Genomic DNA, 18,978 nt, shown 5'->3' with positions numbered 1-18,978 from the left:
AGGGAGTGATAGAATTCTCCCTTTGTCTCCTGTTTGCAAAGCTGGTGAGCTACACTTTCCTCTTCTGGCTTCCCCTCTATATCACAAATGTAGGTAAGTATCACAATGCTATGACTATAAAGTATCTGGGAATAAGAGCTTGAAATAAGAAAATAAACTTTACTGCTTCAGAAACAAGCTCCCTCTGCTCCAGCAGCAGGAGAATTGTAACTCACCAGCTAACATATTTCTCAGTTCTGTGAATTCAGGGCATTTTCGAAACAAACCCCAAAGAATCTGATTTAGCTTCAACAATTTCAAGCATCTTTGCTTTGTGTTTGGCTCTTGCAAACCAGTCAGAAAGGTATGCTTTCTGACAATGTCTTGACATGATTGAAGTGGCTTATTTAAATTTATATCCAAAAAAAAAAGAAAAACCTGAATGAGCTTCTTTATCTGTTCAGTACTGCTGCTTTGGTTTGTGCTGTCAGGGTAGAGAAAGGAGTTCAGCCCAGCCAGAGGAATCTGTGGTCTTGTGAGCCATGATACGGCCTTTAAACCCCCAACTAACAAAAAAGCTATGCTGGACAGGTATGGCAGTAACAGCTAGCAGAGAGGGACAGGTTGAACACCCTACAGAAACAGGCAGAGATGCAAATCCTACAGCTAGAGGCTGTTATGTGTGGACTCCGAATAATCAGTGCTTCTGCAGGACTGGGTACCTTGTAAGCAGCAGGCTTTTAATAATAAAATGTATTGATGCTTGCCACAGCACTGCCAGCTGTGCTGTGGCAGATGTTGGTGAGGTCATAGGATTACCACTGACCCCACTGGTTTAGCCCATACTGCTCTTTCAGTTGTATCTCAGAGACTCTGGGGAAAAAGTGCCAAAGGGGTTTAGCAATTCAGCTCCTTTTTGAAACCTGAGGTTTAATGCAATAGGGCTGGGTAGCCCAGCTTCATGGTGTGCTTTTGGAAACCTGACCCCATAGCCTAGCAGTAACTCCATTAGACTAAAGGTAAACATGTGCAAACGGTGGAGTTCAGGAAATCAGTGACTCTTCCTCGTCCCCAGGAGCAGCACAGTGCATGATGACAACTACTACTGGTCATATTGATGGAGGCTTCAGGATGGGGCTCTGTAAGGGAATGAAATGTACACTAATCATGCTTTTAAAGAGCCTCACAAGCATCTCTTAACTGTTTCTGAATCAGTGGCTATTCACTCACAAGAATATTGTTAGTCCAGACTTTAACAGCTCTATTGCTTGGACTGTATGAGCAGTTAAAGTAGGAAACTACCCTGCCATTGGTATAATTTCATTCAGAAGACACTATGTCTGAGTACACAGTTATGTTAGGTTCTTAATTGTCATATACTGTGACAGCTTCTGGCAGTTTATTCCTGAGAACAAACAGTTCTGCTGTAAGAAGCTTTTATTCTAGCATGACAAGACTGTGTTGAGATTGCTACATTTTGTAGTCTGGAAATGAAACAAATGTTTTTCTTCTTTCATTAGAGCACCTTGATGCCAAAAGAGCTGGAGACCTTTCTACGCTGTTTGATGTGGGTGGAATCTTTGGTGAGTTTTATGGATAAATCACAGAATCATAGAATTGTTTTGGTTGGAAAAGACCTCTAAGATCATTGAGTCCATATTTCCCTCTTAAACAGACCAGCTCAGGAAAAGCAGCAGTAGAGGTGCTAGGTTGAAAGCTGTGTTGGTTGTTGAAGACCTAGCAAAATATCTTTAATTGAGCCACTCACAGAGCCAGTGATATCCAGAGTCACAGATTGTTAGGGGCTGGAAGGGACCTCAAAAGACTATCTAGTCCAACCCCCTTGGCAGAGCAGGATCACCTATGCCAGATCGCACAGGACCACATCCAGGTGGGTCTTGAATATCTCCAGAGAGGGAGACTCCACACCCCCCTGGGCAGCCTGTTCCAGTGTTCCATCACCCTCACAGTGAAAAACTTTTTCCTCATGATTCCATGGAATTTCCTATGCCTCAGCTTCCACCCATTGTCCCTTGTCCTGTCATTGGGCACCACTGAGCAGAGCCTGGCTCCATCCTCTTGGCACTCACCCTCTACATATTTATAAACATGAATGAAGTCACCCCTTAGTCTGTTTTTCTCCAAGCTAAAGAGCCCTCATCTCCCTCAGTCTCTCCCCACAAGGGAGATGTTCCACTCTCCTAATCATCTTTGTGGCTCTGCTCTGGACTCTTTCCTTCTTAAATTGAGGGGCCCAGAACTGTGGCCTCCATACTCCAGATGTGGCCTCACTAGGGCAGAGTAGAGGGGAAGGAGAACCTCTCTCAACCTACTAGCCACACCCCTTCTTGGGCCATTGGCCTTCTTGGCCACAAGAGCACATTTCTGGCTCATGGTCAACCTCCCATCCAGCACATATTGTCCAGTACAGTTTGTAAGAGCCATATATTACAGAATCTTATGGCTTCATCAGCTCTGGCCTGTAAGTTTTGGTCACACCACCTGTCAAAATCAGAGAATACATCTGGTTGGGAGGGACCTCAGAGATCATCCAGTCCAGCCCATGACCCAGTACTTGGAGGATCAATACTAAACCATGTCCCTACATGCCAGGTCCACATGCCACTTGAACACCCCCAGGGATGGTGGCTCCACCACTGCCCTGGGCAGACCATGCCAGTGTTTGATGCAACAATAAACTTGACTCTTGAGTGCTCTGTTCATGTCGCACCGCAAGCAAGGGAAATGAACTATTGTAGGTCTTGGGGCAAATGAAGTAGTTGTTTTTCTCTCCAGCTAATCACTAGAGGCTCTTTGATTTTTCTTACTTCTTGTGTCTGCCAATGACTGTACACAGAAGTACTAATTGGAGCATGTGTCTAGAGGGGCATAGACATGGTTTAGTGTCGACTCTTCAGTGCTGGGTCAGGCATTGGATGGGATGGTCCTTGGGGTCTCTCCCAGACGGATGTTTTCTGTGATTTCTGTGAGTAGTTAAGAGACCAGTGAGTAGCTGGGCACAGCTGGATTCCAGAATGCCAGCAATGGGGCACCTGATAAAAAGGTGTTTTCATTCAAAAGCTGCAAAAGAATGATTTCTAAACATTTCTTCCATCTCTATTCCTCCCCGACCCGTGTCATCCCTCCCCGACCCGTGTCATCCCTCCCCGACCCGTGTCATCCCTCCCCAACCCGTGTCATCTCTCCCCGACCCGTGTCACCTTGGATATTTGGTTGGAGTAAACAACAAGGAATAGCAGCTGTCTGTTCTGTTACCCTTGAAGTTAAAACCAGTTGGGTTAATAAGGATATTGGGAAGTGTGAATTGTGTTGTCAATCCCACACTCTGTGCTGCTGTGTATAACTGCATTAGAAGTTGTATCATATTCTAATCTGGGTTGGGTTTCCTTAAGTGTAACTGATGTCTTCTGTGTAAAACATGCTGAGTGTTTTCCTCACACACCCATGTCTTGTTTCAGGTGGAATTTTGGCAGGCCTGATATCAGACAGGCTGGAGAAGAGGGCATCAACCTGTGGAATGATGTTATTGCTTGCAGCACCCACGGTAAGAGTTTGCACCTCTCTTACCACTGTGGCTGAGATTTGGCAGCATTGCTTGAGAAGCTCTGCAGACAGCACCTTCTAGTTCAGATAGAAAGAGTTTGGGCCAAGTTAAAAGCTGACATAAAAACTCGAGCATGTGAGCAAGCATGGACCTTAGGGCTGCCTCTACTAATTAAGCAAAGAAGTTTAACATATTGCTTGTTACAGGATTATATAGAAAGTTTTATCACTCCTTCATACAATGTGTTGTGTGATTCTTAGCCAGAATTTTGACCACTCAACAGTGAAAATTTTTGTGCTGTAGCTTCTGGGAAAATGCCAGTTGGGCATCTTTGATTCTTTTGTGAACAGGATTCTGTGCTGTGTCAGAGCTGGCAACCTGAGACTTTAAAATTGACTGGTCTTGTAACACAGCCCTTTCTTCTGAGAGGACACACTGAGGAATAGGAGAAATAGGACCCCTTGTCTCCCTTCTGTGGCAAATCAAACAGTCATTCTGCAGTGGTCTAAAAGGGTCTTGAAAAACCCAGAACTAGCTTTCACATAGTGCCAGCTAAGATATTTTGTAGTTAACATGGGGGAAATCAGGAACCTAGGGTTAGTCCATATGTTGATATTCATCATGCTTGGCTTGTTTTGTTTTTACAGCTGTACATGTTCTCTGCAGTCAGTAAAATGGGCCTTGAGGCCACTGTAGGTGAGTAGTTCTAAATCCTTTGTCTGGCTTTCTGTTAACTTTTAATTTACAATCCTTTGATGCTTTTTTTTTTTTTTCCCTTCTACATTTTCTCTGAGAGGAGGAAGCATGGAATCAAATTTTCCTTGATGACTTCTTGCAGGCTTTATACAGCATGAGGAAGGAGGGCTAGGAAATGCATGAAGGGTGGCATGAGAATAATGCTTTAGTTAATCTAACTAGTGTTCTTTCTGGAGCTTGTTGTGTTGGCACAGGCTTTATTATATTCCCTATGCCAAATGTCAGAGGCTGTTTAAATATTATTTGTAGTGCTTTTGACAGCAACATTAACCACTTGCTGCTTTCTATCTGTTGTGTACTGTGTCCAGTTCTGGGCCCCTCAGTTTAAGAAGGACATCGAGACACTTGAAGGTGTCCAGAGAAAGGCAACAAGGCTGGGGAGAGGCCTTGAGCACAGCCCTGTGAGGAGAGGCTGAGGGAGCTGGGATTGTTTAGGCTGGAGAAGAGGAGGCTCAGGGGTGACCTCATTGCCCTCTACAACTCCCTGAAATGTGGTTGTAGCCAGGAAGGGGTTGGTCTCTTCTCCCAGGCAACCAGGACCAGAACAAGAGGACACAGTCTCAAGCTGCACCAGGGGAGGTTTAGGCTGGAGGTGAGGAGAAAGGTCTTCACCGAGCGAGTCATTAGTCATTGGAATGTGCTGCCCAGGGAGGTGGTGGAGTCACCATCCCTGGAGGCGTTCAAGGGGGGATTGGATGTGGCACTTGGTGCCATGGTCTAGTCATGAGGTCTGTGGTGATAGGTTGGACTCGATGATCCTCGAGGTCTCTTCCAACCTTAGTGATACTGTGATACTGTGAAATCTAAGATAGCAGCATCTCACCACCCTAAAGACTTCATTAAGTTTTAAGGCTCTCTGGTGCTTGATGCTGTAGAAGAGCAGAGGAGAGATTTATGGGTGGATCCCGTGAGCGTGTCATGCTCTCCAGAGTCAGTTTTGCCAGATTTTTCCCCTTTCTCTGACCTACCAGGATCCACAACAGCCCTGGGAAGCACTTTTTTGACTCAGACCCATCTCCTGTTGTTTTTGATAATTCACATCCTGCAGTAAGCACTGAAGTAAGCTAGGAATGTATGTTGCTTTTTCTCAATTCTGTAATGGGCTCAAGGGAGCTGTTGTGGGTTGAGGACTAGCCTAGCTGTCCTACCACAGAGAGGTCCTCCAGGAGTTCCAGAGGGGATGCAGGAAATTGTAATCATCTGTTACTTCATTCCATCATGCCTGCATCTACTCCTCTCTATAAATAGACATTACTGTCTTTTCTGCCCTTTTCCTCTCTCCTCTTCTCCTGGATGGAGCTGATCTGTTGTTTGGTATTTCAAGGGAGGGTTTCAGCCTTGGGCAGCCTGGTTTGCCAGGGAAAAGTGGATTTCTTCTGCACCGTTTGGGCCTAGAGGCATAGGGGGAAAGGGTGGGGGGGAAGGGAGACCTGGGGCTTTGGCCTAATTGGGAGAGGTTTTGAAAAGTTGAAAGAAGTTTTTGTAAGTGCAGGTGGAAGGACTGGGCTGAGACTGTAAGTGAATTTGGTTGTTTTGTGATGTCTGTCTATAGGTGTGAACAGTACTTCCAGTTAAACTTCCAACTCTTTCCAATCCCCTGTGAGAGCGTTTCTAATTTACTTCATTTGAGGGGTAAAATGTCATTTCTCTCTGCTCTTAAAACTAAGACAGGACAATCCCATTCAGTGCTACAGGCTGGGGTCAGAGTGGCTGGAGAGCAGCCTGGCAGAGAGGGACCTGGGGGTACTGGCTGATGGTAGGCTGAACATGAGCCAACAGTGTGCCCAGGTGGCCAAGAAGGCCAATGGCATCCTGGCCTGTATCAGGAACAGTGTGGCCAGTGGGAGCAGGGAGGTCATTCTGCCCCTGTACTCAGCACTGGTTAGGCCACACCTTGAGTCCTGTGTCCAGTTCTGGGCCCCTCAGTTTAGGAAAGATGTTGAGTTGCTGGAAGGTGTCCAGAGAAGGGCAACAAAGCTGGTTTGGAACACAGCCCTATGAGGCTCTCCTATGAGGCTGAGGGAGCTGGGGTTGCTTAGCCTGGAGAAGAGGAGGCTCAGAGGAGACCTTCTTGCTGTCTACAACTACCTGAAGGGAGGTTGTAGCCAGGCAGAGGTTGGTCTCTTCTCCCAGGCAACAGCACCAGAAAAGAGGACACAGTCTCAAGCTGCACCAGAGAAGGTTTAGGCTGGATGTTAGGAAGAAATTCTACACAGAAGGAGTGATTGGCCATAGGAATGGGCTGCCCGGGGAGCTCGTGGAGTCACCAGCCCTGGAAGTGTTTAAGAAGAGACTGCATGGGGCACTTGATGCCATGGTTTAGCTGATTAAATAGTGTTGGATGATAGGTTGGAGTCAATGACCTCAAAGGTCTGTTCCAACCTGGTTAAGTCTATTCTATTCTATTCTATTCTATTCTATTCTATTCTATTCTATTCTATTCTATTCTATTCTATTCTATTCTATTCTATTCTATTCTATTCTATTCTGTTCTGTTCTGTTCTGTTCTGTTCTATCCTGTCCTATCCTATCCTATCCTGTCCTATCCTATCCTGTCCTATCCTATTCATTCGCACACCATGGACTCTGTTATCTCCTGTTGATATGGTTAACAGTCTTTCAGGCTCTCATGTTTTCCATTTCTCTCTGCTCTCCATAGTGATGCTGCTTATCAGTGGTGCCCTGGTGAACGGCCCTTACGCACTGATCACCACTGCCGTCTCTGCTGACTTGGTGAGTTTGGGTTTTGCCGCCATTGGTGATGGGCTCCGATGTGCAGATCAGAGACCTTTCCTGTTATGCTTTTTGTGCTCATATGCTACTCCTGCTAAGCCACGTGCTGTCTACGCACGTCTGATGGGGTAGAGCCTCCAGTTGACGCGCTCTGCTGCAAACCGTGATTGGTCTTCTGCCACGGCACCCAGTTCCTTTGTTAGCTGCTGAAGGTTAGCCAGCATCTCGTTTCTCACTGCAAATCCCCTCAGAAGGCATCTGTGCTTATCTCAACTTTGTTTCATCAAGGTCGAGCTCCTCTGGGCCGAGGAACCCTTTGCCTCCCACAGGGTTTCCTTCTGCTTTGCCCTCCAGAGAGAGCCCTTTGACTTCTCCAAGATTGTCAGTGAAGGGGCTGTATTGTCTCAAAGCAAAGGGTTAAGGAGCTGGATAGGCAGTGCTGAACTCAGCTATTGAGATTGGGTTTGAGTTTGCAGGAAGCTTTTAAATGATTCTTACCTATGAACAAAATAGACTAAGTCTTGCAGATAACAACTGTCTCAGTCCGGAGAGGGAAAGAGACTCAGTTCTTTTGAACATTCCCGTGTTGTGAAACGAGAGGCACAAATGAGGCCAAAATATCAACAGCTAGACTATTTATTGCATAAATTAAGTGAATGTATCAGAAGGGGAGAGAGAATAGAGAGGGAGAGAGAGAAGAGAGAGAGAAGAGGAAAGGAATTATGTTACCACACCCCTCACCCCCCCAAGACAGTTTGAGTCTGTGGAGGAAAGGTGCTGCAGGAGATGTTGGGTTGGTACAGGAACGGTGCTGAGGCTTTGGCTGGAGAAGAGCTGTGGTCCTCTGGGCAGCCTGGGTCTGTAGAGAAAGGGTGTTGAGGCTTTGGCTGGAGAAGAGCTGTGGTCCTCTGGGCAGCCTCTTCAGCTCCATGAGTTGCAGCAGGCAGATCAGCTTCTTCCAGGCTCCACGGCCTCTTTTCTCCAGAGCAGCATTGTCCTGGGCTTTTCCTTCTCAGCGGCGTGGTCCTTCTTCTGTGTTTTCCTTCATCTCCGTTTTTCTCCTGCATTTTTCTTTCTTTTAATCATCCAGTCCGGGGGACACAGTCCCCCACATTTTTCTTCCACAAACCAGTAGTTGCTAAAGTCTTTTATACAGTTTTTAGGTATGTGTCCAAGTATTGTCCCTCAGGAATTCAGGGCCCAGGAAATCATCCTTAGGTCTTGTCCTGAAGGCCTGGTGGCTGGGTCCTAGGTCCATTGTTGTAGGCCAGCTGCAATCCAGTGTTATCATGATGCAATCGCAAGGTAATTTGCATCCAGGATTGGTAGACAGGATTCCTACATGATCTTTGCACCTTCCTTCCAAGGGCTCTGCCCAACACATATCAGCTATTGTCTGGGCAAGCAGCAAGTGATTTTATCTTTGTTGAGTCACACCAGGAGAGCCAACTTTTAGTCTCTCACAACAACCCAAAGTGAACGTGAAGGTTTCATGGAAAACAGGTGCCTTTTCCCAGTTTATACTTTGCATTGTTAAATGGGGAGAGGAGCTGTACCTCTGTGAGAGATGAGCTGGAGAGTTAATTTCCATTGGTGTGTGAAGTTATACCTGGCACATAGCTTTGCTTTTGTTCCTGCTACCCTCTGCCCTTTCTTGTAGTTACTCTGGTTGCCAGCACTTCCAGCTGCATCAAGTCAGTCATATCACAAATGCCATGTAAAAACACTGACTCTGGTATCTTTCATTGGGCAAGCTTTGTAAGGTTGCTTTCAAAGGTGTTGGCTCCTTAAGGCACCAAGCAGGAGGCAAAAGTCCTCTAACAACAAATGCTCTTAACATAGGAAAAGGGGCAGGACAGAAATCTGCAGACGTCCTCTGGAGTGCTCTGAAGGGGCTGCTAGCTAGAAAGTAGGGTTTGGCATAGGATCCCAATCTGGCCCTTGAGAAGAGGGTTGAAACTGCTAACAGCTGCTTTGTATGTCAAGAATAAAACAGCTCACACAAGTTAATATAAATTACTGATTACCTGACTGGATTCTCCTCAGTGTTCTGGAGGCAAAGAGCTGTCTTTTATTATTAGTTCGCTGAACTATTCCATTTCTCTGTCTTGTAAATTACTCTTTTTATCAGTTGTTTTGTTCTGAAGGCCTGGCTTCTAAAACTGGTAGTGAAAAACTTCTTTTAGCTCAAGAATTCTCTGGATTAACATTTCAGTATATATCCACAATTCTGGTACTCCAGTATTGCTGTCACAGTGATGTTTTGTTGTTGTTGTTGCTCTAAAGAGCTTTTCTCTCTTAGTGAGGGAAAAGAGGGCCATGGGAAAAGCAGCATAATGCAAAACTGAAGTGCCATCCCTGTTGCTTGACTACACAACATGCAGAGCAGAAAGCTTCTTGGCACCTGGAGTTTAAACAGCATGATTTGATAAAGTGAAATGCTATAGGTGACAGGTTGAAGGGGTAGAAGGCTTCTTTAATTAATTATGAAAGGTATGAGCTAGGGTATTTAAGGCCTCTTCACAATGTACATCTAATATGCAGGGCTGTGAGCTAAATAATCTGTAAGGGCTTTTTCAGAGTTTGTCTTAGGATAGGTCTCATCCATCTTTGTCACTTCAGGGTACCCATAAAAGCCTGAAAGGGAACGCAAGAGCCTTGTCCACAGTGACAGCGATCATCGATGGAACAGGATCTGTAGGTAAGCCAGAGCTGCAGCATAGCCTGCCTGAGCTGGGGTAGGGTCAGACAAAGGGTCTTTGAGAAACCACTCTCTCTCCAGTTCCCTTTGGTAATGAGGAGTAGAGCAAACTTAGACTTAAAGCTCTCTAATCCCACACTTGAGGGAGGGAAGAAGGAATCACAGAATGCATCCTGCTGGAAGAGACCTCAAAGAGTAACCAGTCCAACCCTGGACCCAACACTGAAGGGGAAACACAAAGAAGATGGTAGACTTACACTGGTCACAAGCAGCAAAAGCAGATGATGTTGGGGTGTTTCTGACAGGGATATTTTATTTATGCCCTCTGCACTCATATGTGGAAGACTGAGTAGTAGCTTGATACTGGATGGACATTTGGCTGAGCTAGAGGTAAACATTTCCCAAACTTCCAGTCTTCCAGCTTCTCCTGTGTTAGGTTGCCCACTGGCTTGCAGCTGTACCAGTAATGTTCTGTACTATCCCTACCTTTTGAGACATCAGACTATGCTGAGTTAACTAGGTGGAAAAATTGATAGTCCAACTCAGAATAACTGACTTTGAGCATAGTAAATCTTACATTGCATCATTCTGACAATACCAATCTGATGTTTTAGGTGCAGCTTTGGGGCCTCTCCTAGCTGGCCTGATTTCCCCATCTGGTTGGAACAACGTGTTTTACATGCTGATGGTGGCAGATGCATGTGCCTTGCTAGTAAGTCTAAAAATACTCTTTTAATGGCTATGTACTTCCTTTGTGCTAGACAATCTTAAAATGCACATTTTCCTTTTGCATTTGCAGTGCTTCATCTTCAAGAAAATTTCCAGTTCTGTGGGAAATTTTCAATTAAGCAGCAAATTTGCTCACTTTGATTAAAATTAGATGAGAATTTCAAAAGTGCAGATTAGTTCTGATACACTTCAGCTCCTGAGCAAACGCACATGTGTCAACTGCTGGCTGAGTGGATTACAGCAGGCATCATTTTAACTAAACCTTCATATATAGACCTAGAATCACAGAATTGTCAGGGTTAGAAGGGTTCCCAAGGATCACCTAGTTCCACCCTGCCTGCCATGGGCAAGGACACTATCCACTAGATCAGATTGCCCAGAGCCCCATCTAGCCTGGCCTTAAAAAACTCCAGCTCCCACCACCTCCCTGGACAACCTGTTCCAGTGTCTCACCACCCTTATGGTGAAGAACTTCTTCCTGACATCTAAGCTAAATCTACCCTCCTCAAGACTGGATCCATTCCCCCTAATCCTATCACTATCCAACACCCTAAAAAGTCCCTCCCCAGCTTTCTTGTAGGCCCCCTTCAGATACTGGAAGGCCACAATAAGGTCCCCTAAGAGACTTCTCTTCCAGGCTGAACAACCCCAGATTCCACTCACAGAAGAATTACCTCTTTTTTCTAAAAAGCCTGTTTAGCAAAGCAGTAGCAAATGTTTGCTGCATTGCTATATCACCATGATAATGAAGCTGCTGGAAGTTAATATATAACATCCTCCAGATGGGCCCCAAAGCTGCTGTACTAGGATGAAAAACTGGCATTGTAACATCTGAGAAGCTTAGGGAAAGGGAGTGCAACACACAGATAGTGGCCTGGTGCACAGCACAGCCATTTTCCCCTTTTTCTCCTGTTGAGATCCAGTATGATTGATAGAAAGAGCTGAAAAGCTTTTTAGTTCCTTGTTGTTTGGTTTGGTTTAGTTTTAGGTTGTTTGGTTTTTTCCTTGGTTGTGTTGGTTTTTTTCACTTCTGACTTCTCTGCTTGCTTTTAAAGACTAAAGAAGACATGAGATGAGACAGGGCTGTACATTTTGAAGTCAGTGTTCCTGCACTCACCTCTGGGTTAGCCTGTAGGTTATGTTTTTGCAGTTGCCACAGGTTTTCCTGGCAGTTACCTGTGTATTGGCTTTGTTCTGCAGCAAAGAACACTATCCATGCCTACCTCATAGATGTCCTGAGGTGTCACCTACTTATTCCCTCCTTTTGAAGTGCCAGGTGGAAATGCTCATGAAAGGGCAGGGTGGTTATGAAACACTTCAGAAATACTTCGTCCTCCAGACTGGCTGTGCCCAGACAAAGGCTTGTGCCTGCAGGGTGTTGCACTCAGCTCAGCGCTCCTGCAGAGGAGCTAATGCCCGGTGTGACATGAGAAAAGTAGAGTCTTGCTTTGATTTATTCATAGTTTCATAGTTTCATTCAGGGTTGGAAGGGACCACAAGGATCAGCTAGTTCCAACCCCCCTGCCATGGGCAGGGACACCCTACACTAGATCAGGCTGCCCAGAGCCTCATCCAGCCTGCTCTTAAACACCCCCAGGGACGGGGCCTCAACCACCTCCCTGGACAACCCATTCCAGGGTCTCACCACTCTCATGGGGAAGAACTTCCTCCTCACATCCAGCCTGAATCTCCCCACCTCCAGCTTCATTCCATTCCCCCTAGTCCTATCACTACCTGAGATCCTGAGAAGTCCCTCCCCAGCCTTCCTGTAGGCCCCCTTCAGATACTGGAAGGCCACAATTAGGTCACCTCAGAGCCTTCTCTTCTGCAGACTGATGGAGGCTTTTTTTTGGTCTAAATTCAAGTTAACTGGAAGTAAATTAATTAAAGTGAAATGAATAAAAAGTTAAATTTTCCCCATGTAAGATGTGAAATATCAGGACATTAAGTAAATAAATTGGTTAAGTTAATAGCTGAAGTGTGTTACCACTGGTGATCAGCAGCTCTCTAATTCCTGATTTGTGCTGTTCTCAGCATTAGGTATTCCATGCTGTGGAGTGAGGTTTGGGAGATTGTTGCAGGGAAACTAAAGCTCTGCTGTTGAGGTTTTTTTCTCTTGTAGTTACTTGCTAAAATCAAATGAGAAAGATCCCCAGTTTCTTCACAGCAGCAGCTGAAAGGCCTTGGTAAGGCCCTGGCGTTGAGGGGGTTGACTCTGCTGTTGTAGCATATCCTGGGTTTTGTAACTCTTGTTCATTCTGCTTTTCCTCTTCTTTGCATACAGCATACAGATGCCTGTGTTCCGGTGTTACTTCTTAGAAGTTATCTCATGGTGCTTTATCCTCTTAGGTGGCATTCAGTTTTGGCCACTGCCATACCCCTTTGTATAGATTTGCACTGGCTGGCCCCACTAGAAGGTACAGGGCATAGGGCTGCTCTCCCTCCCCACACCCCCACAGTGTTGCAGTTCAAGCTACATCATGTATTCTACACCATGCTAACATTATGCTCACTGCATGACAGGAAGGGGTTGGCTGGGGCTTATGGGACTTCCAGAGGGACCTTGACAGGCTGGAGAGGTGGGCACAAGCCAACCTCATGAGGTTCAACAAGACCAAGTGCAGGGTCCTGCATCTGAGTCGAGGCAATCCCAGGCACAAATACAGGCTGGGCAGTGACTGGCTGGAAAGCAGCCCTGAGGAGAGAGACTTGGGGGTGCTGGTGGAGGAGAAGCTCAACATGAGCTCTCAGTGTGCACTTGCAGCCCGCAAAGCCAATCAGATCCTGGGCTGCATCAAGAGAAGTGTGGCCAGCAGGGCAAGGGAGGTGATCCTCCCCCTCTGCTCAGCTCTGGTGAGACCCCACCTGGAGTACTGCCTCCAGTTCTGGAGCCCCTATGACAAGAGGGATCTGGAGGTGCTGGAAGGTGTCCAGAGAAGGGCCAGGAGGATGATCAGAGGGCTGGAGCACCTCTCCTGTGAGGACAGACTGAAGGAGTTGGGGCTGTTCAGTCTGGAGAAGAGAAGGCTCTGAGGAGACCTAATTATGGCCTTCCAGTATCTGAAGGAGGCCTACAAGAAGGCTGGGGAGGGACTGGGGAGATTCAGGCTGGATGTGAGGAGGAGGTTCTTCACCATGAGAGTGGTGAAGCACTGGAATGAGTTGTCCAGGGAGGTGGTCGAGGCCCTGTCCCTGGAAGTGTTTAAGAGCAGGCTGGATGAGGCTCTGTCCAGCCTGATCTAGTGTGGGGTGTCCCTGCCCATGGCAGGGGGGTTGGAACTAGCTGATCCTTGTGGTCCCTTCCAACCCTGACTGATACTATGATACTATGACTTGAAGTATATTCTATAGCTTGTAAAGTTTCCTATTCTGGGGTTTTTGTGTGTGTTGTTTTGTTTGTCTTTCACTCCCCTGGCTTATGGGCAGAGTTGTGTCCCTTTTGCCCATCCTTCGAGATGGCTTCTCAGGTGCAGGTGGTTTGCATTTTGTCTGTACCCCTGCTGCTGCATACCCCAGAATTTCCTGCTCTCTTTTGTGCAATCTGATGTCCCTGCAATGGAGTAGTAAATTGTCCTTATCTCAACTAACATCTCTGGATCCTTTTCCTCTTTGCTCACCCAGAGGGGAGGGGAGAGGGAGTGGAAAGAAATCCCTGCCATGTGCAGACTGCTGGGTCTCAGTTGCCAGCTGAGTTAAAAACCAGGACATCCTGGAATGTAAGGATTAACTTCTTAAAGGACTAATACTTTGAAGAGTGAAGAAACTTCCCTTTATAACAGTGAGCCTCTGAGGATAAGGAAACCTGTAACAGTGAGGAACCCTGGAAGTTCTGTCTTTATTGTCCCTGGGAATCATCAAATCTTACTTGTAAAATCACTTTCCTGTGTCTCACTACATCTTTTAAAGTGCACTTGTGAGTCCTGACCCTGCCCAGGCAAGGAAGCATGACTGACTGCTTGTCTTGACTAATTGTGTGCCCAAAGCTTTTCACATACAGAGTTATGTTTCAGAATAGCAGCTAAAATGCTTTTATGGTCCAAAATTTCTATCTGCTGTGTGCTTCCTTGAGGTCTTGGGTTCCCCCTGCTGGTTTCTTTGCACATCTGCTGGTAAAGTAACTAGAAAGCATTCAGGTTTTTACTAAGAAATGGAGCCCTCAAGTGTGAAAACGAAATTACTTTCCTCTTGGCTATTTGTTGTGAAAACTCCTCTTCCAAACACGGACTAAGCACCTGTAAATCCTTTGATTTATTTATCTGTTTTAACTTGAGTTCAGCATTACAGGATAATGTTTTACATGAGGAGCTCTTTGAATAACAGTGAAAATCTTACAGTGAATCTTGGCTTATTTACATGTGTGTATAGATCCTGACACAGGTACTGTGACTGTTTTTGCAGTTCTTACTCCGTCTTATTCAGAAGGAACTTCGGTGTCACACAGATCACACCCTGTAAGTGTTGTGCATGGCTGTTGCTCTCTAGCAACAGTTGGAAAACATGTTGCTGAGCCTTTATCCCCTGGTACCTTCATGCAGATTGAATGTGTTGAGGTTTCTATATGTCCCTGTCTGTCTGGCTTAGTTTTGCTTCAGAAGGCTAATCTCAGTTTGGTGTTTTCAAACCCTTGATATTTTCCTCCAGAACCTTTTATTTTGAGAAGTATCTGCTCTGAAAACAGCTCTGTCAGTCTCTTGGTTATGGTTTGGTTTTTCTCTAAACATGTCATCTCCCTGGGTTTTATCATGGAGCACGCAGGTGAGAAATAAGAAGCCACTCAACTGCTTTCCCTCTGTTTATTAATGGTTTCAAATGTAACTTGTTCCAAGAGGTGTCCTTAAAGGAGAGGGTGTCTGAACTTACAGTGTTTTGAATGGAGGGGAAAAGCATAATCCATTGACTCGATGGAGTTAGACTTGCGTGTGCAGAATCTAAACTGAGCCCCTTCGTTGTAGTTTTGCGGTAAAATGGACAGAGTGTGAGAAAACACACGACAAGGGATGGATCACAGGATGTTAGGGGTTGGAAGGGATGTTAGGGGTTGTGGAGATCATCGAGTCCAACCACCCTGCCAGACCAGGACCATAGAATCTAATGCAGGTCACACAGGAATGCATCTAGTCTTGAAAGTCGCCAGAGAAGGAAACTCCACAACCTCTCTGGGCAGCCTGTTCCAGTGCTCCGTGACAAAGTTCTTCCTTATGTTGAGGTAGAACTTCCTGTGCTGTAGTTTACATGTACTGCCCCTTGTCCTATCATAGAGCACAAGTGAGAAGAGGCTGTCCCTTCCTTCCTGACCCCCAGATATTTGTAAAGATTTATTAAATCCCCTCTCAGTCTTCTCCAGACTAAAAAGCCCCAGGGCTCTTGGCCTTTCCTCATAAGGCAGTGCTCCAGTCCCTTCATCATCCCCATAATCCTCCATTTGACTTTCTTGAGTAGATCCCTGTCCTTCCTGAACTGGGATCCTGCATTTGGAAGTTAGTGACTGTTACACCTCACACCTTACCTTTTCCTGTCTGGTTGCTGTTCTTTCCCAGGTTTAAAGAGCACTGAGCTGCAAGATCAGAAGGACTGTGTCAGTGACCAGAGCGTTTCCCTGTAAAACAGACTCCACAGAATGCATTATTCTGTATTGAAGAGATTCTGTTTGGTGAAGAACTGTATGTATTTACTGGAAGCAGTGTGAGAGATGCAGCTGGTAAACCCCTGAAGCTCTTACTTTCGCACAAGTACCTCAGGATGGCGACTATTCATCAGAAGAGACAGGAACAGTGGGAAGGTTTTAGCAGTGTGCCTCAACTGAGCCAAAGAGAAATGCCAAGTGCCTTTTTATTTCTTTTGATAGAATGTTTTTACTTAAAATGCCAACTTGTGTATTTTCCAGAAACAAGTCAAAACTAGAGCAGAAGGAAGTTGAAATGGTACAGCAGTGAAGCTCCCCAGTGTCAGTGAGCAAAGTATGTATCCCTTATGCCATCTTGCACACATCAAGGGCATCATGTTGTGGAGGACAGTACCAGCTGGTTATTAAGATGCACTGCTTTTAGTATTCTGAAGCTGCTGAGACAATAATAACCTCACTGCATTATTAGTTTTTTAACTACAGTACAACTTCTATTTCCCAAGGACAACATCCTTTCTTTTGGTAGGTAATGAAATGGAATTGGCTGTTGCAGTTAGCAGTTCTCACAGCCTCTCTGGATGGATGTTAGGACTGTGGGAAAAGGAATCTGAAGCAACAAATGTAGATTATGAGTCAGAATTTCCAGGGAGTGAGCTCTAATGATTTCCAGGGCATTATAAACTGGTTGTGCTAACATCACATAATTGTGCTGGGTTGAAAAGGCCACCTTTGGGGTGGCAGAGAACAGTTGAGCTGTCACGCTTCAGTACTACAGGACTGAACAGATGAGCTGCTTTAGTGCCTGCTGCCGCAGTGATCTCCATTGGGTGCTTCCTGACTTCGGTGCTGGTGTGTGCACATGGAAGTCATTGTCAGACCAGGGCCTTCAAACCCACAAATCTCTTTCAGGTGGCTAATTTGAAGTGGCTCTGAATTCCAGATTTGGAGCTAAACTGCCACAAAGGAAAAATGAGCTGGGTGACAGGTTTTAAGGCAACATTTGAGTAACTAGTGTTACTCAGCAAACTGATGGTTTCATGTCTTCAAAACACATCATTTCTTGGTACTGCTGTCTCCTTTGCAAATCAGATGTTTCTGTGATTTTTCTATTGTTTGGTTTTTCTGCAAGATGTACAAAGTAAAAATGTTTTTGTATGAAGTGTTTATACTTGGATCAGCAGAGCTAGATAAGCTGTGTACTATTTGTGACTGTATTTATTAAAGCCCTAGGCATAATGTCTTGTTCTGAACTATGCTCTTTTGAGTTTTGTGAAACAATGAAGTGGTCTTTAAACTTGATAAACAAAACAGCACACCTGAAATAGCCCTGGCAAGATATGGATAAATGTCTGGTGGTGTGGTCCATGTGCTGGCACAACACTTCATTTCCAGGGCTGTTTTGTGGTTGTTCAGTCTTTAATGAGTTGTTTTTCCCACTGGTTTGATTCAGCACATGCTTTATGCTTGACTTGAACAGTGTAAAAATGTGTTAATTTTTAACTACAGGGAAGACCTCAGTCCCACAAAGACTTACAGAAGGTACCAAAGTCCTTGCAAGTGAAGGTTCTATGTAGGCCCTAACTCTGCAGTTACCCAGATGAATGGTTAACTTCACATATTGTGAGCAAACCTGTTGAGACCGATGGGGATGCTCAACAAACAAAGTCATAAATCTGGGCTGTGTCGTTTGGGCTTTAGGCTGTACTTAAATGTGACAGAATTCTGCAGCACTGTTAGTTGAAAGGATTTCCATCCCAGTGGCATGGCACACTGCCCCCTCACTCAGCCACACTGACCCTAGGGGACTGCTGGCCAGACCTGGAGAGGAATCAGGTCTCTGATTGGGGGGGGGGGGGGGGAAGAAAAAAATAGCATTACAACCCCCAAAAAAACCCTGGACTGGCACAGCTTCAATGTCTGCATGAGTAGGGAGGGAAGGAGAACTTCTTCAGCTGAAGATGCCAAGCCCTTGCCCTGGAAAAGGTATGTGGAGCTATGTATTAGTTTATTGAAACAATTTAAACTGCTGCACTCAGATGTTGAGTGGCTGTCCCTGATGGGCAGAAGTCTTAGGTTAAAATGCTTTCAGTTATATTTAAGTTATACGTTGTAAAGATAGTTACAAATTGTGGTTTGGATTTTCTGTTTTACTTGTTGGGGCTGCTGCTCATATTTATTTATTTATTTATTTGAGTAGCTTTTGCACTGTAGTTACTTAGATATGGAATTCAGAGTGTTGGAGGTGCTGGGCTGAGTCCTTCCTTCCATTGATTGTGGGCAGGAGCTCTAGGACTCATAGCGTACTGGTGTGCCCTTCCTTGCTGATGTACAGCATTTCAGTTCCTCCCATCTATGATTTGTTGGACAAAAAGATGAAAATACTTGCTTTTCTTTCTTAACTACCCTAAAGGTTCTTCAAGTTGTGAGTAAACTGTGTGGGGTTTGTTACTATTGGGTGCCAATATCCATCAATCTGGAAATGGGCAAGACTGACAACATTTTCTGTGTAGAAATGTGAGTGGCCAGTAGGTAGAGCCAGATTTAAACATGGCTGCAGGGTTTGTGCGTTGGTTTTAATGCTGGTGGTTGTGAATGTCATCCATTTACCTTCCTGTGTTGAATAAAACCTCCTTAAAATGAGAAATGTTGTTTATTTAATCTTTTATATCTCCGTGTCCCTGCTGCGACAGCGCTCCTGTCTCTTGTGAGGGTAAGGAAAATGGTTCAGTGGAAGAACAAACTAGAGCCTTTGGGTTTGCAAACAATGCCCTCCTCAACCGGAACAGGCACATTTTGTAGGTTGTACAACATCTCTATTTCCAGCCAGCTGCACCAGATGGCTGTGTTCTGCTTACTTATCATCGAATCACCTGGTTGGAAAAGACCTTAAGA

The 18,978-nt window shown here is 45.4% G+C and overlaps 1 protein-coding gene across 9 annotated transcripts in view; it reads left to right on the top strand.

Moving 5' to 3' along the window:
• Positions 1–17,336, top strand: part of SLC37A1 (solute carrier family 37 member 1) — a 47,271-nt gene extending 29,935 nt beyond the window's left edge. For 7 of the 9 annotated variants that reach the window (XM_068155210.1, XM_068155209.1, XM_068155207.1 and 4 more), the window contains 9 exons: positions 3–93; positions 1,500–1,562; positions 3,459–3,544; positions 4,192–4,240; positions 6,960–7,033; positions 9,656–9,734; positions 10,349–10,446; positions 14,862–14,914; positions 15,105–15,992. In XM_068155210.1, coding sequence (XP_068011311.1) covers positions 3–93; positions 1,500–1,562; positions 3,459–3,544; positions 4,192–4,240; positions 6,960–7,033; positions 9,656–9,734; positions 10,349–10,446; positions 14,862–14,914; positions 15,105–15,135 — 624 coding nt within the window. In that variant the 3' untranslated portion in view covers positions 15,136–15,992. The other 2 variants (XM_068155211.1, XM_068155212.1) reach the window with 2 other exon arrangements.
• Positions 17,337–18,978: the final 1,642 nt, after the last annotated feature.

The sequence above is a fragment of the Melanerpes formicivorus genome, unplaced genomic scaffold (genome assembly GCF_026170545.1).
Source record: "Melanerpes formicivorus ecotype bairdi unplaced genomic scaffold, bMelFor1.0.p_v2 SCAF_30, whole genome shotgun sequence".
NCBI classification, from domain to species: Eukaryota; Metazoa; Chordata; class Aves; order Piciformes; family Picidae; genus Melanerpes; species Melanerpes formicivorus.
The sequence above is the reverse complement of the archived record's forward strand: the minus strand, read 5'-3'. Positions and strand labels throughout refer to the sequence as shown.